The sequence below is a fragment of the Dermochelys coriacea genome, chromosome 24 (assembly GCF_009764565.3).
Source record: "Dermochelys coriacea isolate rDerCor1 chromosome 24, rDerCor1.pri.v4, whole genome shotgun sequence".
In the NCBI taxonomy this organism is placed as follows: Eukaryota; Metazoa; Chordata; order Testudines; family Dermochelyidae; genus Dermochelys; species Dermochelys coriacea.
Window position 1 is genome coordinate 9,897,010 of NC_050091.1, and position 26,405 is coordinate 9,923,414.

At 45.9% G+C, this 26,405-nt stretch overlaps 1 protein-coding gene across 5 annotated transcripts in view; it reads right to left on the bottom strand.

Moving 5' to 3' along the window:
• Positions 1-26,405, bottom strand: part of DCAF8 (DDB1 and CUL4 associated factor 8) — a 50,719-nt gene that overhangs the window by 15,066 nt on the left and 9,248 nt on the right. For 4 of the 5 annotated variants that reach the window (XM_043502321.1, XM_043502319.1, XM_043502320.1 and 1 more), the window contains 9 exons: positions 18,698-18,768; positions 16,467-17,131; positions 15,070-15,210; positions 13,117-13,211; positions 11,226-11,336; positions 8,225-8,297; positions 7,266-7,323; positions 6,579-6,686; positions 5,961-6,091 (listed from right to left, as the gene is read on the bottom strand). In XM_043502321.1, the coding sequence (XP_043358256.1) occupies positions 5,961-6,091; positions 6,579-6,686; positions 7,266-7,323; positions 8,225-8,297; positions 11,226-11,336; positions 13,117-13,211; positions 15,070-15,210; positions 16,467-17,131; positions 18,698-18,746 (1,431 nt within the window). In that variant the 5' untranslated portion in view covers positions 18,747-18,768. Of the gene's footprint in view, positions 1-5,960; positions 6,092-6,578; positions 6,687-7,265; positions 7,324-8,224; positions 8,298-11,225; positions 11,337-13,116; positions 13,212-15,069; positions 15,211-16,466; positions 17,132-17,877; positions 17,985-18,697; positions 18,769-26,405 lie in introns of those variants that run through there. The other variant, XM_043502323.1, reaches the window with a different exon arrangement.

Genomic DNA, 26,405 nt, shown 5'->3' on the forward strand with positions numbered 1-26,405 from the left:
CAAACAGTGAGCATCTTACCATCACTGCTGTGTATGGTCCCACGAACGCCCAGGCCAACAACGCGCGAGATACAAGTTTTACAGTCTGAGAAGAGACTTCATCATGACTTCAGCACACAGCTAGGAAAGAATGACAAAGGCAAGTACGCTCAGGAAGTTTGGTATTCGGCAGAAGAACAGGAACAGGCAGTGATGGTGGAATCTGCAGCTGCCAATGACAGTGGGATCTCTCATTTGCTCTTCTGTCACCCAGCAATTCCCAGGTTGAGCTACTCCAGCCCAGATGGTTTTATCAGGACTGCTCCTGATCATGTCCACCAACAGTTAACAAGCTCAGTGGTCATGGATGTATGAGTTTGCAAAGATGCTGCAACTTTGACACTGACCATTGACTTCTGCTGGCAAAAGTGTGCCTCTAACTTCAAAGACAGGAAAGCATAGGCCAAAATTAGTCTGATTCAACTGAAAGCTCTCACTGCAACCAAGCCATCAGATGGCTCTCTGTTCTTAACTGCCTAATGCCCAAGAGTTAGAAACAGAGGTCTCACTCCTTCTGTCTGATAAGGAATGGCATTGATTCAAGTCACCAGTGCTGACTGCTGCTGCCCAGTGCTTGGGTCTCAGCCCTTCAAACATCATCCCTGGATCAGTGAGGAAATGCTCAAGGCAGCCATAGCTAAGAACAAAAAAAGACTACAAAAGCAAAGCTGAATGGGTTTGACTTTTGAATGTCATGTCATTCTGTCAGAATGATCAGGAATGCTGGTGGTCAACTCAGGCAGTCAGTTTGGAACAAGCTGCCATCAGGCATAAATTGTGATATTTTGGGGGAGGTGGCGGCACCAGCTTGTCCAGAAGGATTGGAATGGAAGCATCAGCCCGAGCCTTCAGAAATCAGCTGCTTTGACAGGAAGATAATTTCAAGAAACTCCTTGATTGTCTGCTGCCTGCAGTCCCTCTTCAATTTAAAGAAGGGCAGAAAGTTCTGATGGGGTCTCCTTCCTTCACCCAAGAAAAGATCCGGATCACAGTCCACAGGCTGAAGTGTGGGAAGGGACCAAGTGTTTTCAATATCATCCCTGAACTGCAAGAGCATTGTACTGTGGCTGCATAGGCTCTTCCTGATCACCTGGCTGCACTAATATTCCCGATGACTGAAAGAAAAGGGCAATGAGGTATTAAGCTGTTGTCGGACCCAGGGAAATTCTTTACTTCCACGTTAAGGTCTGGAATCAATGGTGCACTTTGTGGCAAAGGCCGGGAAGCTCAGTGTGGCTTTAGACCTGGTGGTTCCACTCTTGACCAGAACTTCACCTTAAGGCAGTTTTTGGAGATGATGGCTCAATTTAATAAGCCGTGTGCAGCTCTTTTTAAATAGACTTCCATCAGGCCTCTGATTCTGTGCATTAAGCAAGCGTGTGGGATCTGATGAGGCATCTGGGCATTCCTGGGAAGACGGAGCCATTATCAGAAGAGCTCTACAATGGAACAAAAGCTGTGTTTGAGTCAATGGCAGATACACGGCACAGTTCCCTATCTCCACGGGAGTTCGCAAGGCTCGGTTCTTTAATCATTCTTGTTCAATATCAGCATTGACTGGCTGATGGATATGCTTGAGGAGGCAGCTATTGGTAGCACTGACTGATGAACGTCATTCTACGTCAAGGTCTTGAATACACTGATCACATTGTCCAGTTGGCTCTGGTGGATCGCTGTAGCTGATGGCTGATCCAGTCGGGCAAGCAGCAGCGTGCATTACTCAAGTTATTAATCCAAATAAAACTAAGTCCCTGGCTTTTACCATCAAGCAGCATCCAGCTCTAGATTCCAACCAGCTCTGTAGTAAACGATCCATGGCAACTCTCAGATACGTTGTTAGTGTCGGACAGTTTTGGAGGATGGTGTAATGTGGACACTTGTAGAACAGCAGCTGCTGCCATGTTTTGGGCCTTTCAGAGGCCTCTGTGGGGACGATGTGACACCTAATTTGCCATGAAGCTGTGGATCTACAGAACCACGGTTATATCAACGCAACTGTATGGAAATGAAACGTACGCCGAGGAAGGCTGAAGAACACCAGGCTGATATTTTCAATTCTTGTCCTGCCATTTAATATGGAGCAGCTTGCAAAAATGACAAGATCAGAAGTGAGGATATTCAAAGCCAAACACAAACCATCTTCATCAGCACTGGATCTTTTTCCATGCCTTTCCTTGGTATGGATGTATCAGAATGGAAGGTCAACCAATTCCAAAGCATGTTTATCAAGGAATGCCACTAAAAAGGCCTGCAATCACATGGCACCAACCGTTTTGATGGCACAATAAGCGTGTCAGAGATGGACTTACATGGAATGTCCAGCCAGACCACCGTAAGGATCGAGAGAGAAATCGATATAGGTGGTGCTGCTGCATGGATAGCGGTGCAGGATTGAGGGAGAGTCTCCATATTTGCAAGACAGGAAGCAATAGAGGGCTGCCCAGCTCTGTAAGAGATCCTTAGTGAGAAGCTGCTGTACAACTGCAGAATATTACTATGTGGGTCTCACACCAGCAGCCGAGCAGCGAAGACAATTCCCAGTGACCTAGGATAAATTAGGCTGGTGCTCTGTCTTTGCAGTAAAGTTAGGGGCAGTCAAAGCAACACTCCAGGGAGAGAAGGTAAAAGATTCCTTGTAATTTACAGCCTCAAAGCTGCCACTTCCACTGAGGATTAGAGGTTCTCAGGACTTTCTGCCCCGCTGGTTAACAAAACACTGACAAGCCTCTGACTGGGTAGGAGCTTGGATCGATTCACTGGCCAAGACAGTGTTAACTGGTAGCAGAGGAAAGACCATTTTTAAACAGAGTTGATCCAGCATTGGAGCAAATAGTTCAGAGCTCCTGACAGGAGCAGATTAAGGCTCAACATGGAAGACCAATAAAAATCACAGGAGCTTCCAACCACGGTCATGGAGGTTTTAGGGTTTTTGTTTGGTTTTTGCAGGGCTGGGGGGGTGACCTGCCCACCCTTACTGCTTGAAAGCAACGTGATGTTGCTAGAGGTGTTCTAAGAAAGAATTCTGGGGCCCTGTTCAAAATACAGAACCCACAGAAGCCACTGTGCTCTGCTTGATCAGACCTCTAAAATTAAGTGCTGATGAAAAGTGATAGATTAAAGCTCCTGGAAAGTGACTGGGAGGGACTTTCTCCTAGGCTAAGCTTCACCGCTAAGACTGGCACTAACTGGCCCTTGTTGCCTTGTTCAAGTACCACTACCAACCCGCTTCCTGCAAGTACAATGCAGCAGAATAGACCTAAAGTCGCCAGTAGGAACCCCTGGTTTCCTTAGCCATCAGCAGAAGCCATATCAGCCTCGAGAGAATCACAAATGGAAGGAATGCAGTAGTGGCAACCCTGCAGGAATGAGCCTGTGTGTTGACTACAGACTCCTTCATAGCTGGACATCTGGCACTATGCGGCAAGGCACAGTTTGAGCTCCAAAGGCTGGTATCAGCCCTAAATCCCAGATTGCCCAGGCTCAGTCCTCTACTGGAACAGTTATGGCCCCTTCCTACCTCGGCTCTGAGTCACAGGAACGACATGCTAATAAACTTGTCTTGTGAGCTGGGACTGAATGACTGAACCCAACAGGGCACAATGTTTATCTGCCAACACAGAAATTTACTAGGCCCAGGGAACAGGAACTTGTTCATAGCTGCTGCTGCCTTACTCACTGATGCCACCATCTGTAATTGCATGGCCAGATGGAGAATGTTCATTGCCTGTGGTGAGGTACAGCCAGGATTCCAATGCTCCCTGGAACAATTTTGCTCTGAAAATTGCATGGTTTTCTTGAGTGGTTCCCAGTGACCCATTGTTAAACCACAGGATTAATAACGTCGCTGTAAATGCAGCTCTACTAAACTGCCTCTGAAACAAAACCCACTGACGGAGAGGAGTTACATGGGTTTTAGGCAGATCTGCGCAGGTTGGCTTTTGGGCAATAGGGTGGAGATAGCATTTGAGAAAGTTACTGCTGGTAAATTTCTCATACTCCTGGTTGGCGAAACTGTCCAGGTAAGTCTCTCTAAGCGTAGTTACCTCGATTACTACCAGATACACAACTTTTAAATATTTCGGACTTTTCCCCATTGATGCGGTTGCATGTCACTCCACTTGACTACATTAAACATTCTCTCACCGAGCCTCGGGCATGAGCCCCGCACAGCTGTCTTTGGGTTGCCAACACCAACGAGCTAGCTGAAATACATCCCTCAAGACAGGAAGCTTGTGTGGGAAATGAAATTGATGACATTTGACTTCACAGGCTGTGGTAAGGGGGGGGCTCTAGCGAAGAGGACAATGGATTAGGAGTCAGAAGACCTAGGTTCTATTCCCAGCTCTCTAACTTGCTGGGTGAACTTAGGTAAGTCACCTCCTCTCTGGACGCTAGTTTCCCGATCTGTAAAATGGGGACAATGATACTTCTGCTACTTTCTGAAGCACTTTAAGATCCACGGAAAGTGTCAAGTGATGAAAACCTAGCTGTCGGTGCGTGTACAATAGGAGGTGGGGCCTTGCTCTTGCATGTGGGGATAAGATTTTGTTTGGAGGATGGGAGGAAAGGTAGGTTAACACCACACTAGTCCAAGAGTCAACATTCTGAGCTATGTCAAGCATATGGGGCAGCAGGATCTATCCCACACAGCCGGAATTACTCAACGTCCCTAGAACAGCTTGAGTGCCTGGTTTGAATGGGACCAATTCTTTCACATCCCAGTCCCTAAAGAAAGGAGGAGCAGGAATCACGGCCAAAGACTTTGAAGCTTGTAAATCACTGGTATAGTATGATTTAGAGGACTTGACACTGCCACCACGATCAGCTCAGGAGTACCTATTTGGCCTTTATTGGGAGCATAGGAAGAGAACGAGTCTTCCCCTATCTAGCTCTAATGCATTGTGCCACAATGTAATGTCAGTTCGAAGCAGTGCTGATGGGCTCTTGGGAGAGCTTCTGTCAGATGCTCTGCACGACATGGCCTGGGGGGGAGGGAATGCTACTCAGTGATTCACAGGACTCTAGCAAGAGAAAGGGTGATTAGAAAGGCATCAAAAGTGATTAACGGAATGAAACAGCTTCCATATGAGGAGAGATTAAAAAGACTGGGACTGTTCAGACTGGAAAAGAGACGATGGGGGGGGGGGGGGGGGAGAGAAGACCGAGGGCTAGAACATCGTGAGGAGAAAGTGAATAAGGAAGTGTTATTTAGTCCTTCACACAACACAAGAACAAGGGCCGCCAAATGAAATTAATAGGCAGCAGGTTTAAAACAAACATAAGTACTTCACACAAACATACAATCAAGCTTGTTGCCAAGGGATGTTGTGAAGGTCAAGACTATAACGGAGTTCAAAAAATTAGGCAAGTTCATGGAGGATAAGTCCATCAATAGCAATTAGCCAAGATGGTCAGGGATGCAACCCATGCTCCGAGTGTCCCTAGCCTCAGGCTGCCAGTGCTGGGAATGCATGACAGGGGATCGATCACTTGATTACCTGTTCTGTTCATTCCTTCTGAGGCACATGGCATTGGCCTCTGTTGGAAGACAGGATACGGGGCTAGATGGACCAGTAGTCTGCCCAGTATGGCCATTCTTATGTAGAGGGTCAAGAAGCTGCATTTACTGTTAAAATTGGCATTTTTACAAAGATCTTAGAGTGCTTCACAGAAGTGGACAAATACCCCATTGCGGGCCCAGGGGAGTGCCTTGTACATCAGTGGCAGAATTAGCTATAAAACCCAGATCTCCCAATTCCCATTCTGCCCTCACCACTAAGAAGAGAATCCATGAGTCACAACTCCCAGCTAGCTATCTAAAACACTATCTAATGCAGTGGGAGCTCAAAGGATTTTGGACAAGAGATGGCTTTGCAGCATGGCTGTGGAGTCTGGCACATACAACAGAAGAGGGCACTCACCACTCCTCCTTTATCGCCCTCCATGAACTGCACAATCTGGCAGGATGACTTCTCCCACAGGAAGATGTGTCCACAGTCACTGCCACTCACCACGAACTCACTCTTTGGGCCATAGAAATTAACACCCTTCACTGAAAGGAGAGAGATATTGCAAGCAGAGAGCTCAAGGACAGCTCCGAAGTCCACGCAGCTCTCCGTGTGACATTTTGTTTACTTTATGCCTGGCTGACAACAAGTTTCCAAGGTTACCAGCAAGGATCTGTTCATCCCCCCTCCCCCCCACACACGCTCGCACTGTACAAGCCCAAGAGTTGATTTTAACATGTGAATTTGGTGCTTGTGAAATAAGGGACTAAGAACAAGGCAGTAACAGGCACTGACCTTATTTCTCACGCAGCTCTACTGATGCCCCTCAGTTCAAAACTGCACTATCCACCGAACCTTTTCAGAGTGGATTTAGTGATCATGAAAGATCTCAGTTTAAAAGTCTCAGGGTTTTTAATGGCATAAGCATTCCTGCCACTTTAGAGGCCAAGGGGTTTGTGCATGCTCATTAGTGAACAATATCAGGGAGGAAGGAGACAGGGAGGAAGGTGCCCATTAATGGCTTGTTCTTACCTGTGGCATTATTGCGATGTCCCTTGTATCTCTTGATGTACTCTGCCCCGTCGCTGTGAGAGGAGTTGAAAAGATAGATGTCTTCATCATTGTAGCTAGCCAAGAGGTCTGCCACAGAACAAGAGACGTGCACACAGGATCATTAGCCTCTGCCTGCAGATTTTAACATGCTAGACAGTCTGCCCTGAAACAAAGGCTAGGATGGGCAAGCGATACAGCAGCTTATGCCAGCAGACCCCCCAGGACTCCCCCAAAGTAGACTCCACTACAGCCCAAGAGCCAGGGCTGATCTCAGAGCCTTGTAAAGAAGGTAGGCCAGCGTCCTTCCCATTTGACATTCAAGGATGAGGCAGAGTTAAGTGACTCATCCTAGAGCACAGAGAGTCTGACTCAGCTGCACACAGAACCTAGATCCCACAAGTCCCAGGCCCTTCCTGCTGTCGCTAGCATACAGGGCCCGCCCCCACGTAGCAGATGTCCGTGGCTGTGCAGCCCAAGCTGTGGGGTATGTTTCTCCCCTCCCAACATTTGTTCCTTTAGAACAGCTCAAGCTGCTACACACAAGAAGTACAAAACAGGAAGGCTTCAACTCAAGGACATGATATTCCCACTGCTCAGCACCTTACTGAGCAGGAGCAGAGGGAGGCGGTGGCAGTGCTGGCCCTAAAGACATAGGGCTCTACATACCTGATCCATCATGGCTGTACACGAGACAGGTGATGTTAGCTTTGGACTCGCTGTTTACCTAAAAGCAAGGGGGAAGGACCAGACAGCTCTAGTCAGACTTCCTTTGCTCCCAAATGCTAATTCAGTGATGCAGTTATGCTGACCATACTCTATTATGGTGGTGGCGACAGCAACTGGCTGTGTTCAACAGATTTCAAAATGGGCCCCATTTCTCTCCAGACCTAGGCAGCCCAACATTCAAAGGGTGAAACACACCAGGCAGTTTGTTGGGTTTTGCACCATAATTTTCAGATAGGAGGTCTCTGAAACTGGGCTCTGGGTGTAACTTTTTCTTGGCAACCCTACTTTTCCCCACAAGACTCTACAGTACAGTGGATCCCAAGCACATGTGGATCAACACTTCATAGATTTAAGTGTCAGATTTAGGGGCCTTTTCTGCTGCTCTTCACATAACTGAATGGTTATGTGCTCTGCATGCAAATCTGATTGGTTGGGGTGGGGAACATGCAAGCTTCATTGGTAAGGGCTGGGCACACAATACCTTCTCCATCAGAGCTGTGTTTTTTGTCAATTTTCTCCTACAGAGCTAGGTTCATGCACAGCTAGTGGAAAACATTTTAGCCGCTAGCAGCTACACCTCTACCCACTACAGATGTTCATGCCCTCCAAGCTCAACCCCCCAATCATAAAAAACCTAGGCAACCAGTATATACAAGCTACTTTGCTGTAAAGCAGTTAGGTTTGCTACATGCCCACTCACCCCAAACCTGGCAAACCCACAAGAACAAGGAAATGAAGAGTTAGACACCAACAGTCCATATCCTCTCCTGACCCACCTTCCCAGGCCACACCTGCAGCATATAGGGTGCTGCAGGCCATGGTTGAGGAATAACTCTCTAACCCTCACCCCCGTAAACCGGGGGAAGGAATTCCAAAACACCATGAAAGCAGCTTCCTACCAGGTGGTGAGGACAGAACTTCTTAAGCACGCCATTGTTTTCATTTTCATCTATTTTCCGCTGATCATAAATCCTAGATGAAGACAGAAAGCCAGTAAGATTAATGCCAAATTCAAACACACAAAGCTCTTGCACGAATTAAGTGCTTTTCTGCAAATGAGTTTTCAAGTGCCCTACAGCTTCTAACTATGCAGATTAGATGTATCCAAGTCACTTCTCCCTCAATTAAATGCACCACCTCTGAGATGGAATGTGGCAGCTGTTTAAGACTGCAGTCAACAAACTCTAGAGGGAATGTAGATAAAAATGAAAGTATTAGAACTGGGATTTGGCCATGATACAGGCCGACACACCAGCTCTTGTGAATAAAGCCATGTGATCTTTAATGACAATGGGGCCTTAAATCTGAGTCTCATCTGATAGAAGGCAACACTTGCAGCTTACTGTCTCCTTACATCACGCTGGAGCAGTTACATTTGTACCAACTACACCCCAGAGAGTTTTAGCTGAACAGCAGACAGGGGAGAATGTAGGAGAAGATAGGCAAGGGAGAAAATAGGTTTTCAGCTGAGATTTGATGCAACTCAGAGACACCATGTGGCAAGAGACTGTGGAGTAGGTCTGGGGCAAGCAGGAGTGGGGAGCTTGTGGAGGACAGGATGAGGCTGTGCATAAATTGTGGAACAAGGTTTACAAACAAACAACGAACCACTAACAAAACCATCACCACAAAGTCACCAGGGCCAGCTGGTATCACACAAGAGTTCTGAAGAACTCCTATGAAAATGTAGAACTACTAACTGTGGTTTCTAACCTGTCATTTACATCAGCCTCTGTACCAGATGACTGGAGAATAGCTAAAGTGATGCTGAATTTTAAAAAAGCTCCAGAGGTGAGCCTGGCAAGCCTAACTTCAGTACCAGGCAAACTGATTGAAACTATACAGAGAACAGAATCAGACACACACATGAACACAATTTCTTGGAGAAGAGTCAACACAGCTTTTGTAAAGGGAAATCATGCCTCACCAATCTGTTAGAATTCTCTGAGGAGTCAACAAATTTGAATAAGGGTGATCCTTACAGTGTACTTGGACTTTCAGAAAGCCTTTGACATGGTCCCTCACCAAAGGCTCTTATGCAAAGTAAGATGTCATGGGATAAGAGGGAAGGTCCTTTCATGGATCATTAACTAGTTAGAAGATACTAAACAAGAAGATAGGAAGAAATAGTCAGTTTTCAGTGGAGAGAGGTAAATAGTAGGGTCCCCCAAGGATCTGTACTGGACCAGTGCAGTTCAAGACATTCATAAATGATCTAGAAAAAGGGGTAGACAGTGAGGTGGCAAAGTTTGCAGTCGATATAAAATTACTCAAGGTAAGTCCAAAGCAGACTGAGGAGTTACAAAGGGATCTCCCAAAACTGGGAGACTGGAAACAAAATGGCAAATTAAATTCAGATTTGCAGATGAAAGCAATGCACATTAGAAAACAATCCCAGCTCTACATACAAAAAGATGGGATCTAAATTAGCTGTTACCATGCAAGATCTGGGAGTCATTGCAGATTGTTCTCTGAAAACATCTGCTCAATGTGCAGCAGCAGACCAAAAAACCCTAACAATGTTAGGAATGAGTAGGAAAGGGATAGATAAGACAGAAAATACAATGCCACTAAATAAATTCATGGTATGCCCACACCTTGAATACTCTGTGCAGTTCTAGACGCCCCATCTCAAAAAAAGAAACATTAGAATAGGAAAAAGTACAAAGAAAAGCAAGAAAAACTGAGTACGGAACAGCTTCCATACAAAGATTAGAAAGACTGGGACTATACAGCTAAGAAAAGAGAGAACGGAGGGGGGAATATGAGAGAGGTCTATACCATCACGACTGGTGTGGAGAAAATGAATCTGGAAATGTTATTTACTCTGTCACATAACACACGAACCAGAGATCACCCAGTGAAACTGAGAAGATTTAAAACAAAAGGAAGTACTTCTTCACTCAATGCACAGTCAACCTGTAGAACTTGTTGCCAGTGGACGAGGTGAAGGCCAAAAGTATAATTGGGTTCAAAAACGCAACCACCACACAAACGCAAGTTCATGGGATAGGTCCATCAAGAGCTAGCAGCCAAGATGGTCAGGGATGCAGCCCCGTACTCAGAGTGTCCCTAAACCTCGGACGGCTAGAAGCTGGGACTGAACCACGGGGAACGGATCACTCAATAAAATGTCCTGTTGTGTTGACTCCCTCTGAAACATCAGGCACTGGCCACTATCAGAAGATGGGATTCTGGGCTAGACAGACCATTGGTCTGACCCAGTTTAGCCGTTCTGAGGGTGAGGCTGCATGTAAACAGGCAGCTTCAAGTGTGACACCGAAGTTGCACACAAAAGTGAATGGGAGTTCTGAGCGGAGGCGGGTTGATTTGTGCTCATGTGCAGTGAAAGCTCTTGGAGAGATTTAGATGAAGGGAGTAATAGTCATACAGGCAGGAACTCGTGTTTTAAATACAGCAGATTCAAAATACTTGAGTGCAAGAACATAGGAACTGCCAGACCTAATCAGTGACCCTCCTCGTCCAGCATCTTGTTGGACAGCGACTAGAAAAAGATGCTTCGGAGGAAGGCACCAGCAGAATAATAATAATAGAAGAACCAACCTGTAATGGCAGCTTGCTTTCAACCTATCAGGAGAGGTTGTTTTATGCTCCATAGCAGATGGATTTATAACTTAGATAAAACTGTAGATATCATCCAGATAAAAGACTCTAATCCCTTTCCGACTCCTCCTTGGCCCCAGTGATGCCCTGTGGAAGCAGCAATGCCCATGAAACACCGCAGAGCGTGTTGGAAGACTATGGAAGGGATGTAGTTACAGGAGTCTTCAGAGCTGCTCTGCTTTCTCTAGGGCACTGATCACACCCCTAAGCCAAATGCTCTAGCCCAGTATGGAGCAGTGACTCTGCCTCTGTCATATCTTCTGGAGATAGACTTACCTGACAAACTGATCCCTGCCGCCCACAGCAAAGTGGTGTGTATTAGAAGGATTCACATAAATGGTGTAGAGACCCACTTTCTTTTCTTTCTCCTTAGTCACAACCAATTTCCTTTAAAGAGGAGGAAAATAAGATCCATGTGTTAATGTCCAGATGGGAATTGCAGGCATATCTCTAAGCTCACTCAGCAGGCAAATTGTTTTTCTTTTTACTCTTAAAGTGAGTAAGAAACAAGTCATTTCTAGTTCAAACTGAAGAAAGCAAGACTATGATTTTATGCTGCCGTTCCTAGTCAATACAAAGTGGAGTGAAGTCATTCTCTGATTTTTTTTCCTTCAAAACAGAATTTAGTAGAGGGGATGTGAAGTGTTTTGCTACTTGTACCAGAGGCTGATGCATCTGTACAATTAGTAACAACATACTGCATGCTAAAGGGCACCAGACTTTATCCAAAAGCAGAAACACTTGTGCCAAGGTTATTCTAGCCAGAAGGAGAAGACTCAAACTTTTTTAAAAAGCTACACAAAGTTCAGGCCCAATATTTAGGTTTTATAGGAGCTAGTATGAATGGAAATGTTTTCATTATAGTTAAGTGATGACAATTCAAATCTTCTCCTGGCATGTTAAACCCAAACAGCAGCATAGACACTATTTCAGGAAAAAACTAAAAACAAAAAAAGTGAAACTGACCATACCTAGCTTCACTGACCACGCAGCTCCATTTTAGTATTATTTCAGTTGTAATAAGCAGAAGGTTTTAAAGGTTTAAGATCTAAGATTTTTGTTTTAAACAATGTCCCTTTAATCTTTGCTCCATAACCAAAGTAGATGGTTTTAAAATTGTAGGCAATCTAGATGTGTGACGTATACAAACCAAGAACAGTCTATGTAAGAGGACACGCTCAGATGCTGTTGACTTTGAAACCCTTCATTTTAAATCAGATCTTCAAAAAGAGATTCTAGTGCTTCAGAAAAGGACTATTACTAAACTAGAAGTCTGCTTTAAAAAGCAACCTGCGTATTTTGGAAATTTGTCAAAAATGACAGTGCAACATGTGATACGAGATTAAAACCTTAAACAACCTGCAAGTTAGATTATGATTTTTCAATAAACTACAACAGAGTGTAGCAAAAGAGGCTCACACTAAAAGCTTCAAGTGCAAGACTGATTACTGCATTTCAGACCCTTCACTAAAACAGACTGGGTAACGGAGTATCTCGCACCTGTAGAAGCCTCTTTCATACGCAGTTACATTGGTAGGTCTTGAAGAAAACAAAAACATGCAATTCAGCCCTGGACTGAGCCTTGAGAGCAGCCACAGTACAGGTGCAAAGACACTGCAGTGTGAGCTTGAGCTTCTGCAGCTATCATGACAGAGGGGAGGGAGCCTCTTGAGGGGGGGAAGGGAGGTCAGTCCCAGTGGCCTAAATTCAGTGAGGCGGAGAAATGCAGACAGAGTGCCAAATTCATGTCATGTAGGCCACCAAACATCTGCCAGAGAATCAGAAAGCAGCAGGGAGGACTCAGTCCAGTCGTTAACACAGTCTATCCCAGCCATTAACAAACACCTTGAGTCCTCCAGTCCAAAGGGGACACACTGATTTAGTCATTAAAAGATTCTCTACAGCAGAATAAACAGTTTGCTTAGGCTTACTTGAGAACAATAACGTTGGATGTCTCTAGGTCAGCCAGATAAAACCCTTGCACATCAGACAACTAGTAAAACATACAGGCCAATTTAAAATAACCCACTACGCATTTCACCGAGGTAACGTTTCTGGCATACAGCAGAACGTCTGAGGCCTCAGGAACCATTAGGAGGTTCAAAACCTCATTGATTCACCAGGATCTCATAGCAATCAACAGCAAGCATCAAGGAAAGATACTTACGAAGCAGGGCGGTCTTGTCTCAGGTCAATGGTGAAGACCACAGCATCTTCGCCAGCTGATAAGAAAGTGCATGGAGAATCCGGCTCTAGGGCCAGCTGGAAGATAAATGCTTTGGGATTGGCTCCCTTTTTAACCAACAAGTGGGACAAGACTCCTTCCCCCTGTATTCCCGCCCTCCCTTCCTTCCTCCTGAGATCGGAAAGCACTTCAATGACTAAGCCTCACAAAACCTGGGACAGGCTGATGTATGATTTTTAGTCTGTCAGTAGGACTGGAACAGGTGCATCTGCCTTGAGATTGAAGAGGGGGAAAAAGGGCTTTGAGACTGCACCCCCTGCTTCAAAGAAAGCAGAGCTGGCCACTTGGACCCACTTTGCAGTGCGTTCTGGGACACAGCAGGCTCAGCAGAGCCAGAGGGGGGATTCAGTCAAGTTGTTAGGGCAGTTAAGTCACATTTTGATATCTGTAAGGAAAGACAGGCAGAAGGAGGTCAGCTTCAATTTCCTACCGCAGTTAGACACGCTGGGTAGGTTTATTCTTAGCACATCACTTCGATGGGACTGTGATAAGACAATGCACACCCTTCATTGCCTGCCCCTCCTGTATTAAGAGGCCGCTAGTGGTTATTTATTTTAGTAGTGCCCAGAGGCTCAGGTTGATATGCTTGGTGCTGCACAGACAGAGGCACCGTCGCTGTCCTCAGGAGTTCACAACTTGAGATTAGGTCTCAGTCATTTGCTTGCTCCTCTGTGACCAGTTGTACAAATGTAATCAGCACTTTACATCTGATGAAAATGCTTCTTGAAAGAGCCACTGAGGTCCGTCCTGTCACCATTTCCACACCTTGCCCAATTGCAGGATGCAGTGGTAAATGTACAGGTGCCTGTGCTATAGACCAAGCGGATTGCAGCCCATCCTGCCTTCAGTGCCGATGACACAGCTCATTAGTCAATATCCTGCATGTGACTGAGCAGCCCCAACTTGGATTGAGACAGAGCATGCTGGGATATTCAGTTTTCATGGGCCGCAGGCCATGCTATAGAACTCCAAATGCTGCATTTGGCCTGCACTTTGACAGTCCCCCCCAAGATAAACACACTCCTGCTACAGGGACCATAAAAACTGGTGTAGCAACAAGCCTCAAAATCCAGAAGAGAATTGTTACTGGGCAGCCTCTGGCAGGGGAGGAGACCAAAGAAAAGGCACAACTCTTTAATTAGGATTGCAAAGTACTTCAGAAGCACTCCACAGGGGATTAGATGCTGGGCAGTACAATCACAGATTAAATTCAATGTAGGTAAACGCGTGGCAACACAAACTGAAAGGCTCCAGGACAATCTGTACTTCCTGCATTTGTTCTGACCTCAAAGCTAGGAGTCCTAGCTGGTACCAGGGACTCATCTACTTTGCATGCAGGAGCCATCAAGACAGAAAGATGCTTGAGATGCATTGAGGAGGGGCCAGAGTAGGTGAAAAGGGATGACCTGTGACCCTGTGCCATAGTGTGCTCCACAGAGAGCCCAGGAGGCAATCTTCAGTGCCAGGCACCTTCAGAGGAAAGCCCTGGACAATGAGCGAGTCCAAATCTTACCACCTTTGATGTGCAACGTGAGACCCATCTCCTTGGGCAGGCGTTCCCTTAGCAGTGACTGGAGAAGGGACAGGCCAGTTCTCAGAGACACGAAACTGAGTTAAAGGAACACATCAGCTTCAGAGGAAACCTACATACCGAGGGAGGAGGAGAAGGCAAAGGCCTTTCAAACCATGCTTTATTTTAGATGGAGGTTTATATACACTGAAAATAGGGGAAGGAGAAGGGTACTGGCTGGTTCCGTGGTCACACAGGGATAAGCGATTTCTTTTGACACCTAATGTACGGGAAGCCTGGCTGCTACAGGCCCTATCCGTCCCTACGCCCTGGCACCAGACAGAAACAGTAGCTAGTTTGCTCACCTTATGTGAGGCTCCCTTGTGCTGTGCCACGCGCTTGGTGTTTCTGCAGCACTGGGTGGCGGAGAGTTCGGCTACCCGGACTTGGCCATCCCGAGCGCACATGGCTAGAGTCGAGTCGCCACTGTTGGGGAGGAACTTGGCCTGGAGGAGAGCAAAAGGAAATGCTGTGTTCCACTGGGGGTGAGAACAGCTGCCCTCCCACAGTCCTTGGGGCTAGAATCCTGCCCACCCTCCACCACAAACACAGCAGCATGATCTGTGGACTGAGCATATAGGCAAAAAAAAACAGAGGCCCAAGCTGTAGTGCCACCTCCGATAGCAGGTCACTGGCGCTCCATGCCTCAATTTATCCATGTGCAAGTAGAAGAATGACCAGTAGGACTGTCGTCCTTCCTGGGAAAGGGGGCTTGCAAAGGCTGGCTTGGAGTCTATACAGTACTTTGAACAATTCTACCAGCAATTCTATCCTAGCCAGAGAGATGCCCTGCACACTGCAGTGGCAATGCCCTGGCTGAGAAGCCCAGCATTACCTCTATCTCAAGCAGGTACGGAGAGGTGGAGATGCAGGGATGCCCACAGGTTTGTGCCTGGACTTGGTCTTTCCTATTAGCCTTTGGTGAGCAGGTGGGATAAAACATGAAGTTCCTTCCCCACAGCAACCTCTGGCTGCTAAAAAGCCAGAGTTCTCTGCTCTCCCTGGCACTCCAGAGCCTCCTGCAAGCGTGGGGGCTGCTCCCCTAAGGCCCTTCTCCACAAACAGCTCCTGCCTCCATCGCTCTCCCAGCTTCCCCTAAGGAGGGGCAGCAGACTGGACTGCCAGAGTGTCTGCTACCATTCAGAACCCCCTGGGAAGCAGCTCAGAGCAGACTCAGTTGAGATGCTATTGGCAGACTTTGTTTGCCTTTGGGAGGCTCTTCACAGCAGTACAGGCCGGAGACGCTATGAAACCTCAGTTGGGATGGCACTGGCTCTCCCACTCACCAGGGAAAGCTCGGCTGACTTGCTGGGGCTTTGGAAAAAAAATAATAATAATAATAATACAATGTATCTACTTCAGTCTCCAGCAGCTACACCCTTTACAAAGAGGAGCAAGAGGGTTTGTAACACAGTAGGAAAGTTAGCATTCTCCCCAGTTAACATCCGGGAGAAGCTGAGGTGCAGCGATTAATGTAGACTCTTCCAGCACATCAATGGCAGAGGTGTAATAGGACCCTGGAGTCCTGGCACTGAGACACCTGCTCTCCCAGCACACAAACGTGGTCAGTTACTTTCACCCCTTCACAAATGGAGCAGAATAACTCAGCTCTTGGCATCTTTCTAAGTGGAGTGGGAGATGCCCCTACCAGCCCTTTCAGCTACCCGTTTCTCCCGGCACACTCAGCCCAACCCCCTCTCACCTGGAAGACGTTGCTCTTGTGGCCGCTCTCAAACTCCAGGACTGGCTGCCTCCTGACCCAGTCCCAAACCACCACCTTAAGGTCATCGCTGCCGCTGGCCAGCCATGTGCCACGCTGGTTAAAGTGCAAGGTATTGACACAGCCGCCATGCCCCTCTAGGCCGTGCTGGAGGTGGAAACGTTGCACAAAGACCCTGGCCCCGCAGGCCTCGTAGACAAAGCGTGAGCTGAAGCCCAGCTCCCTTTCCCGGAGGGCACGCACAGCCTGCCAGCGGGGCAGAGGAAGAGCAGTCGTCTCAGAGGACACCCAGTCCTCCAGCGCCCGCTCATCATCCGAGGAGTCTTGATCATGGTTGGCACGTTTGCGCTGGGCACGCCGCCGGGACCGCTGCTCCTCCTCCTCCTCCTCCTCCGAGTGGGACCGGTCGTGGGCCCGGTTCTCCTCATTGATTGAGTAGTGGCCTGTGTCATCCATACTGTCAGAGTCCTTTTCCTCTCCCGAGCTCTCTGTGTCCGTGTCCCGGCTCTCTGTGCTGGTGCGGTTGGGCCCTATGTCATCCCCAGTGAGGCTCAGGCTGAGGTCAGAGGCCTCTACTTCGATGCCCGAGGAGGTCTCTCGCCCCTCCTCTGCTCCAGACATTTCTTCGGGGCTGCTGGATAAGCTCCCTGCACAGGACAGACCAGGTGATTGATTCTAGGGTAAATAACTTCACATCTCTATAGCATCAAAGGATTCTCATGGACCCAAAAGCACCACTGAAATGCAGCCACTGCCAGGGTGGAGGCCAGCACAACAGAAGGGGGAGAAAATTCCAGCCAAATCCCTACTCTTGCAAAGGGCCATGGGATCGCCAGCATAGACACAGAGTGACCAAGACACGGAGTTACAGTCTGGTCCACAGACACAGAACCATTTATGTTGCCTCTAGCTCCCTGAAAGATGGAACTTTCAAAGCAGTGGTTCTATTCTAGGAAACCCCTGTATTTTACACCTGATGTTTAAATCACTGGGACATTGCCTCTGGGCAACACTAGCTCAGGAACAAGCCTCTGGCCAATTGTTTTGCTCCAATGCATTACATTTTTAATTGCAGCTTCATTCAGGGATCCCATTTCCTCCGGAGCATACAATTAACCCTCTTCCTCTCGCATTAACTAACAGGATCACAGACTGCTATAAACAAGCTCAGGATTCTGTAACCTCCACTCATTTAGCAACAAACAAAATCTACCCCACATTGCAATACCTTGCACAAGGGTTTTAACAAATCTCTACTCCCATGTACAGAGGAGCAGGATTTAGGCAGATGTAGGACGTTACCTGGCATTTGAATCAACAGCTAGCTTTGCCATGCTTCTGGGGGGAGGAGGGGGGAGTGTTCTCTATAGTATTAGGCAACAATCCTGCTTACACAGACATACTCCTCTTCTTCATGACAAAGGCTATCTGAAGGCCAGTTCTGCTTTTTAAGGGTTTCTCTGCCGATCCTCCTCCACCTGAAGATGATCCAGCCATCATCTGATTCCAGGGATTTTGAAGGAGGAGAAAACAGTGGAGCTGATATTAGGAACAGAGGGCCTAACGCTGGGTCTCCAGAAGTCAATGGAAGTCGTGTCACGGACTTCAGTGGAACCAGGAATTGGTCCAGAGATCCTATTCTAATGCAACTTTGTTAGTGAAGTGATGGAAGAGAAAACACGGATATAGGGACAGAATGACGGTCCCCCCCACCCCCCCATGTTGCAGGATGCTTAGATAGGACATTTGCTTCCCCCATATCACTTTAAATGGTTTATGTAGTGCTAAGTGAACAATTCACAGGATAAGTGATTTGTTTGGCAAATGTAGCCTCTTTTGCTGCTCATAAGCAGACTACCATTTTTGTGGGTGTTCACTACTCAAAGTGATTCAATATCTTGTACAAACAAATCCGCCAATGGAGGGCTGGTGAGCACTTGAAGCACATTATGGAACGCTTCAGAGAGGAATTTATTTGGTCACCATGTTCATTTCATTTAATGAAATGCATTTTGGTGCCACAGCCAATATTTGCTTTGTACCAGAATTGACACCAAAAGCTCTTCATTTGAAGAAGGGTTCACAACCGGCAAATTTAGAGGGTTGCGAACATGCTCAGAGCAATCACTAAATTATCCCAAATTTCTTGTTGTTCACTGAGCGCTAGCCTTAAGCGCAGACAACTCAAAAGGGGCTTCACCCCCTACCCTTACCATTGGCTATGTCTGTTTTTCCCTCCGTGCTACTCCCCTTATCCGACATCTTGTTTTTGTTCAGGGTGAACCTGCAATTGAGAGATTTAAAAAAAAAAAAAAAAAAAGTTGGCAACATCAAGAGGAGAGATCCCTGAGACCGTTTTGTAAAGGCCACAGCTTTCTAACACAGACTTGGTCCAGGAAGAGTTCCCCCCCTTCACAGAAAACTGCAATGGCTTGGCCCAGTATACTGAGAAACAGTACCCACCTCCCAAACAGGGAAGAGCTGCTTAAATGACACTGGACTGTTTACCACAGGACATGTACTATCAAATGCATCATAAAACGGCTAGAACCCCAACATTTTCCCTAAGGCTGCTAGAGTTAGATTAGCAGAGATCAAGATCTGGCTGGTGAATCTTGCCCATATGCTCAGGGTTTAGCTGATCGCCATATTTGGGGTCAGGAAGGAATTTTTCTCTAGGGCAGATTGGAAGAGGCCCTGGAGGTTTTTCGCCTTCCTCTGTAGCATGGGACATGGTTCACTTGCTGGAGGATTCTCTGCTCCTTGAATTCTTTAAGCCACGATTTGAGGACTTCAATAGCTCAGACACAGGTGAGAGGTTTTTTTGCAGGAGTGGGTGGGTGAGATTCTGTGGCCTGCATTGTGCAGGAGGTCGGACTAGATGATCATAATGGTCCCTTCTGACCTTAGTATCTATGAATCTATACCCAATGTGCTAGTTTCAAATACACTAGGAAGTGTTTGTGTGCGGGGGGGAGAAAGGGGGAAAGACAGCCACATTTCCCCACTAAATGCCTCCAAATTCCATAGCTCCTTTTACCTTAAAGGATCCCAAACTCATCTCCAAGCTATCCAGGGGGACTAACTTTGCTGGCCACTTCTGGGATGGAAGGTGGCTGTCCATTATTAAAAACAGCAACATTGGATAGCAGTTTACTGTCTACAGAGGACACTTCAGAAACATAATGCAATCAGTCAAGGTGGCACTTGGCCACGACATTGGGGCCATCATACAAACTCTTCAGTAGTCCTATCACAGCTTGTTAATATCCACAAGTGGTCAGGAGCTCAGCTTTCTCTCTCCTCTGATATGTGAGAACTGGAGCATCACAGTGCACCCTTTATACCACGTTGGGGTATGGGTTCAGAATACCGACACTTACTACTAGATGACCTAAGTATTCCTTGGGATGTCTCCCATTCAAATACTGACCCTGTTTAGTGCACAAGATCAGTGGAAAATACATCATAGTACAGTTATGGCTGCTACCATTGCAGTCCAAAAATAACTTAAGCATAACTTCTGCAATGCTCTGGTTCTCAGGGGACAATTCTTCCCCTCCGCCCCATCCAACCATTTCCACATCTGTACAGTCCTCCAGCTGCATTCTTCCAAAAAGACTGTCTTGACCCAACAGGGAAGCGAAGGCCCCATGACCCAATGCACCTGCTTAATTTCTTAAAGCCTTCCACCATATTTCCCTATGTGAACCCTCCCCAGTCTCTCCACCTTGGTCTTTTGACTCCCCTTTCGTTTGTATCTTGTCAAAAGGCAAACTCTTTCCATCCAACTCCTGATCCCCAGCTACACTCAAAAGGAATGAGGAGTTATTGACATTAGCTCTGCAACAACAGCTACACAAAATTCATCCATAACTGAAGAGACTGGTTTCACATGCCCATATCACAAAATTAAGCCAGTTAGATCTGAAACGCAGCTGAGGAAGGGTAGCTTTGAGGTGCAGTAAGTGCTGACATCACAGATTGTAGGGTCAAAAGCTAGTCAAGAAGCTTTACCTCAAATCACAGATGATTTCTAAACACCTTCCTATGCACAAAGTGCTTCCAAACCTCAAATGCTCTCAGTAATGTAGCAGGAGGACCAGGCATTGGAAGCCCCACTGCTCTGGAATTTAGCCCCCTCACTAGTCTGGAGTCCAAGACTTGACCTTCAGGACTCATTTATCCTCCCATGCTTTTCCCAGAGCACAGGGGAACTCCAGTGCTCTGGAAGCTTACCTGTGAGGTTGGAAGCTCCCTCACACTTGCTGCCATTGCTCAATTAATTGAACATTTTAATTTTACATGAGCACATGATCAATCCAAAACAAGAGAAATAGTGCTCTAGCGTTTCCAGCTCCCTCCATTGCAAGGGTATTGTGGAATAGATCTTTAGTTACCACACAGTGACATTCCATGGGATCTCATGCTGGCAACGGTTACTTTTAGTTTCCTTAATGCAAGTCTTAAACCCACTCATCCAAGCATCTCCAGAATCCCTTCAAAACCCAAAAGGAAAGTTAGTAGTAGCTATGCTATCCTGTCAGGTACTCTACAGGGTTCTTTCCCCCCCATTCCTGAATTAAATATTCCAGCCCCCTGGTCTCAGCCAAGTGTTTTAGTGTTAATTCCCTGAGGGGAAAGTGATTTTTAATCATTAATTAAAAAAAAAAACCCATAGTCTAACACCCAGAGCTCTTCTCATGGCAGAGAAATTTCAGTTTGCAGCCTGCTAGAGGCAAAGGAGCTATTCAATATTGATCTTTCCATCGAGCTGCAATTAGTAAAACTGCTTTTAGGCATTAAACTTAAAAACGGACTGTATCATATTGGTCTACACCACAGGGATATCCCCCTCCTACTGGATTTTAGTGACTTAAAAAAAAATAGCATGGATTCTCTTACTTTCTGTAGTATCAAGAAAAGGCAGTATTCTCTTTACTATCGGCCATTTCCAGCACTGTTAATGGAACCTCTAATTAATACAGCTCTGTGCACTTCTCTACTTTGTCCATCAGCATCAATGATGCCCGAATATGGCACCACAAAAAATACTGCACATTTTCTGCTTCGGCAATGGTTTCACAATGCCATGGGAATCATGTCAGTTAGCCTCTGCTTCCTCCTCCATAGCAGCTCAGATATAGTTCAATGGGACACCCTGCAAAAACAGTGGCACTATTTGCTCAGTTTATAAACTCCCCCACAACCGCCAACAAAAAAACTATCTAGGTCACAATTCCAATCGAAGTCAGAAGCGACAAATGTTATTGCCAAGGTGGATCATTGATTTCAATGGCCTTGATTTAAATTGTTCCATCCTGGGTATTGCCACCTGCTGGCGGCTCTGTGGCCCACATAAAGTTAGTGGATCTCAATCCAGATCTCAGGAACACAAGTGGATCTTTGCACGCTAATCAGTTTTAAGTTGGCCTGATCTGTAGTCTCAGCAGAAAAGGCAAAGATTAGATGGATTAGAGAGAACAAACTCCCACCCCATCCAGCCTACATCCACAAGGTCACACCTCTAGGTCAGTGCTTAGACACACTGATGGGCAGCATGCACTGGAACAAACATAGAACATCAGTTTCCATAAATCATCTTTCACAAGTATGAATTTCACTAGACACCCCTAGGGCCTTCAGATTATTTCTTATACTAGTGCAAAACACATTGTACCAAATTCTGGGACTAATCTATACTAGATGTCATCAATACACATAAATGGTCAGTTTTCAGAATGGGGAGATGTAAACAGTGGTGACCCCCAGTGGTCTGTACTGGGACCAGTCCTATTCAACATATTCATAAATGATCTGGAAAAGGAAGTAAACAGCAAGGTGGAAAAGTGTGCAGATGATACAAAACTACTCAAAATAGTCAAGTCCCAGGCAGACTGCGAAGAGCTACAAAGGGATCTCACTAAACTACTGGGTGGCTGGGCAACAAAATGGCAGATGAAATTCAATGTTGATATATGCAAAGTAACGCACACTGGAAAACAATCCCAACTGTACATATTAAATGATGGGGTCTGTTACCATTCAAAAGAGAAATCTTGGAGTCATTGTGGATAGTTCTCTGAAAACATCCACTCAATGTGCAGCAGCAGTCAAAAAAAAGCTAACAGAATGTTGGGAATCATTAAGAAGGGGATATACAAGACAGAAAATATCAGATTGCCTCTATATATAAATTCATGGTACGCCCACATCTTGAATACTGCATATGGTCGCCCCATCTCAAAAATATACTGGAATTGGAAAAGGGCAACAAAAATGATTAGGAGCATGGAGCAGCCTCCCTATGAGGAGAGATTAATGACACTGACTTTTCAGCTTGGAAAAGAGACAACTAAGGGAGAGAGGTCTATAAAACCATGACTGGTGTGGAGAAAGTAAATAAGGAAGTGTTATTTACTCCTTCTCATAAGACAAGGACTAGGGGTCACCAAATGAAATTAACAGGCAGCATGTTTTAAAAAAAACAAACAAAAGGAAGTATTTCTTCACACAATGCACAGTCAACCTGAGGAACCCATTGATAGGGGATGCTGTGAAGGCCACGACTATAACAGGGTTCAAAAAAAGAACTAGATAAATTCATGGAAGATAAGTCCATCAAAGATTATTAGCCAGGATGGGCAGGGATGGTGTCCCTAGCCTATGTTTGCCAGAAGTTGGGAATGGGTGACAGGGGATGGATCACTTGAGAATTTCCTGTTCTGTTCATTCCTTCTGAGGCACCTGGCATTGGCCACTGTCAGAAGACAGGATACTGGGCAGATAGACCATTGGTCTGACCCAGTGTGGCCGTTCTTGTACCACAGTAAATTCTGCCCCAATTTATACCCCCTGCAGCTTAATGAAGTCAATGAGATTTCAGAGTACCAGGAAGGGACAGAATTTGGCTCAGTGGATTTTTATGGCAGTGAAGTATTACCCAGATTACTCTCAGTGAGATTGAATCACAAGGGCAATGTTTCAAACTGATGTCAACGAAATAAACAGATTCTGGTTATTTTAAATAAATAGAGACAATGCTCTGCTTCTTCCCCATGTGCTCTTTAAAGAGTAGTTAATTTAGAAGTCACTTCTGTCTATGCATTCTGAATGGTGACTTTCGATTTTGGGTAGCGCAACTTGAGACTCCAGATTTTCAGAAATGGGTGCTCAGCACTTTCTGAAAAATCAGGCCCTTTTAAAAGTCCCAATTTGGGCATAAAAAATTAGTCACTTTCAAAAAGTTTTGGCTGTTTTTTCTAATCCATTTTCCTTGTTTGCATGGGGTAGTTCCACACAGGACAGGTAGGAGAAAAGCACACTAAAAGAAAAACCACACAAACACACATGAGGACAGCAACTGGCAGGGCAGGTGTATGACAACTACTTTTAATCTGACCAGATTTCAAGCTGATGGTGTCGCTTTTATTATAACGTTCTGGATATATGATACGTACAAGGATTACGTTAAGCCACCTGAATAATCTTAGCTGGAAGTTTTTTTTGGAGTGGGACTGTACATTGATACTGTTAATGATATTTCTCAAGCAATGAGCAGATTGGAAAGTCAGTTAATAGCTCATCTCCAATTCCACTTGGTGAATGTTACTATGGAACCTGGCAGTTAAAGTTACCTCACATTCAGTGGATGTATGGAATTGGAGGATTATGAAACATAACGACACTGAAATATATAGGTATGCTTCTGTGCTATGGAGCTAGCTTTCAAGAGGCTCTGCCCCCCTCCCCAAACTACCTACTGAAATCAGACATCAATACCATTCTGTAGTAACCCTTTGAACAAAGCATATAACAAGAAACCCACTTCAAGAGGGAAGGCAATCATTACTGGGTAATTAATCCAACTCCCTCTGACTCACCCACCCCAGGGGATTATAATCAAAATTCTATTTTTTTTAAATAAATTTTAATTTTATTTTTCAGGAATTTCATGTTATTTTGTTTTATCCATACTGAGAAGAGAATAGAGAGGGAATGGGGACAAGCCCATCCTGCATTCATCCCGTAGTGACAGCTCCCCACTTCTGTCATTGCAACCTGGCATACCAGGGCATAACACAGCTCAATTTTGGCAAGACAATGGAGGGGCAGCTGGGCCAAATTTGGGCAGTGCTGCGACCCAGTGCACCAGGTCACAACACCCACTGCATTGAGGCAGGCCTAGTCCCATGGGACAAGAGCTACAGGAGCTGCCACTGTGGGGTACTTTATACTTTGTTTTTTGTATCTGCTTTAATTATAAACCTAGCTAAGAAATAAGGACGCAAACGGAAAACACTCTGCTGCCTAGCAAGGAACTTCTGATGAGGAAAGATTTGCTCCCTCTTGCCTCTCCATCTCCCGCTTCCTCTGGCGGTATTAACTCAGCTGCTGTGAAGATGAAAACAGATTGTATCCATTAGCCACCTCTTTTACATTTAGGTAATTGAAGGAGTTCAAAGCGAGGGCTCTCTAAACTGATTTGTATTTAAGGCAGGCTGGATTCTCTCCAGCTAGAGAGACTTTGTGTCAGCCTGTCTAAAATGGGCTATTAGCTATCCGATTCATACACAGTTTAACTTCACAATGAGATTACAATGTACTTAGACTAGGAACTCCTTGGGGCAGGGTCTGGGTGTACAGAACTGAATACACTACTCAGTAATAATAATGGAGATTAAATAGTGGCACTCAACAAAGATCAAGTAGGAAAGCAAACTAGAACATTTGCAGAAGAGGGCCTTGTCTGCAATCCTCGAGAGGGGCAACTAAAGATCTTTTGCCAGTTCTACAAAATCCCTTCACTAGGGTATTCCTTGGCTGTCCTCCTTGGAAGCAATCCCTATCCTCTTCTGAGCCAACTGACCCCTGGGCACCTGGCACGAACCCTATCTGCCCAAGTTAGGCTTCTCCTTCCCTGAGCTGCTGTACTAGATGTGAGCTGCTTAAAGCATGGGGCACTCCGAGGGCTCGTGGAGGGCAGTGTCAGTGGAGGGCACTGGATGTCAGTCTACCTTCCCCCCGGGTCTGTCAAAGCCATGGCTTGCTGCATCTTTAGGCATGGCAAAAGAGCGAGGAGAGGTCTTTTGCTTATGGTGTGAAGGTAAGTTTGGGCTGCGATTTTTCCTCTCATGTTGGGAAGGATGGACATCTTGTGCTTAATATGTAGATGTGAACATCTTATAAACAAAAAGAGCGCATATCAAAGTCTTCTCAGGTCTACAAGGAACTTTACTCCAAGTTATTCCAGAAAGTAGCTCATTAGCAGGGACACACTTTTGGTGGAGCCTGCAGAAAGGAATGGCTTTAACGGATGCCTAGAGACATCATCTGTCAGCATCAGGGGGCTGCTACTCTTCATTTAACATGCTGGCACTTTTGTCCGTTATGGGCAGGTAGCCATCACACTGGAAAGATTTAGTGAGCTACTTTACTTACTTCTCTGTAGTACACAATTGTGTGGAATAAAGGTTTGCTCTTCAGACATTGAGATGGACACAATGGCGCTACATAGGTCACCCCAAACGAGTGTCAGACCCTTAGAATACATGATGGCATGGGTCTATTTAAGCCACACATTCTGTAGGAAGTTTTTACTAGCACTCATTTTCACATCCCCTCTGTAAAGCTAGAGAGAGATGCCTTTGGACCACGAGTCCCACTTCAGAGGCATTAGTGGGAGAAGAGTGCCATTCTAATTCTAACAGGCTCTAAAAGCTTTTCAGTATGCAGTGTAATGATGTTAAGTCCAGCATGAAAAGGGCATAAACCAATGCCTCACACCACTGGAAGGAAGAAGAAGTGGCCATTAGTAGACATAACTGTTTGTGAAATACAGGACCAGAGACAGATTCAAGGTTTAGGACTGAACGCTACCTATCAGTGGCTTGTGTCAGTGGGGATGGACAGACAGGTGAA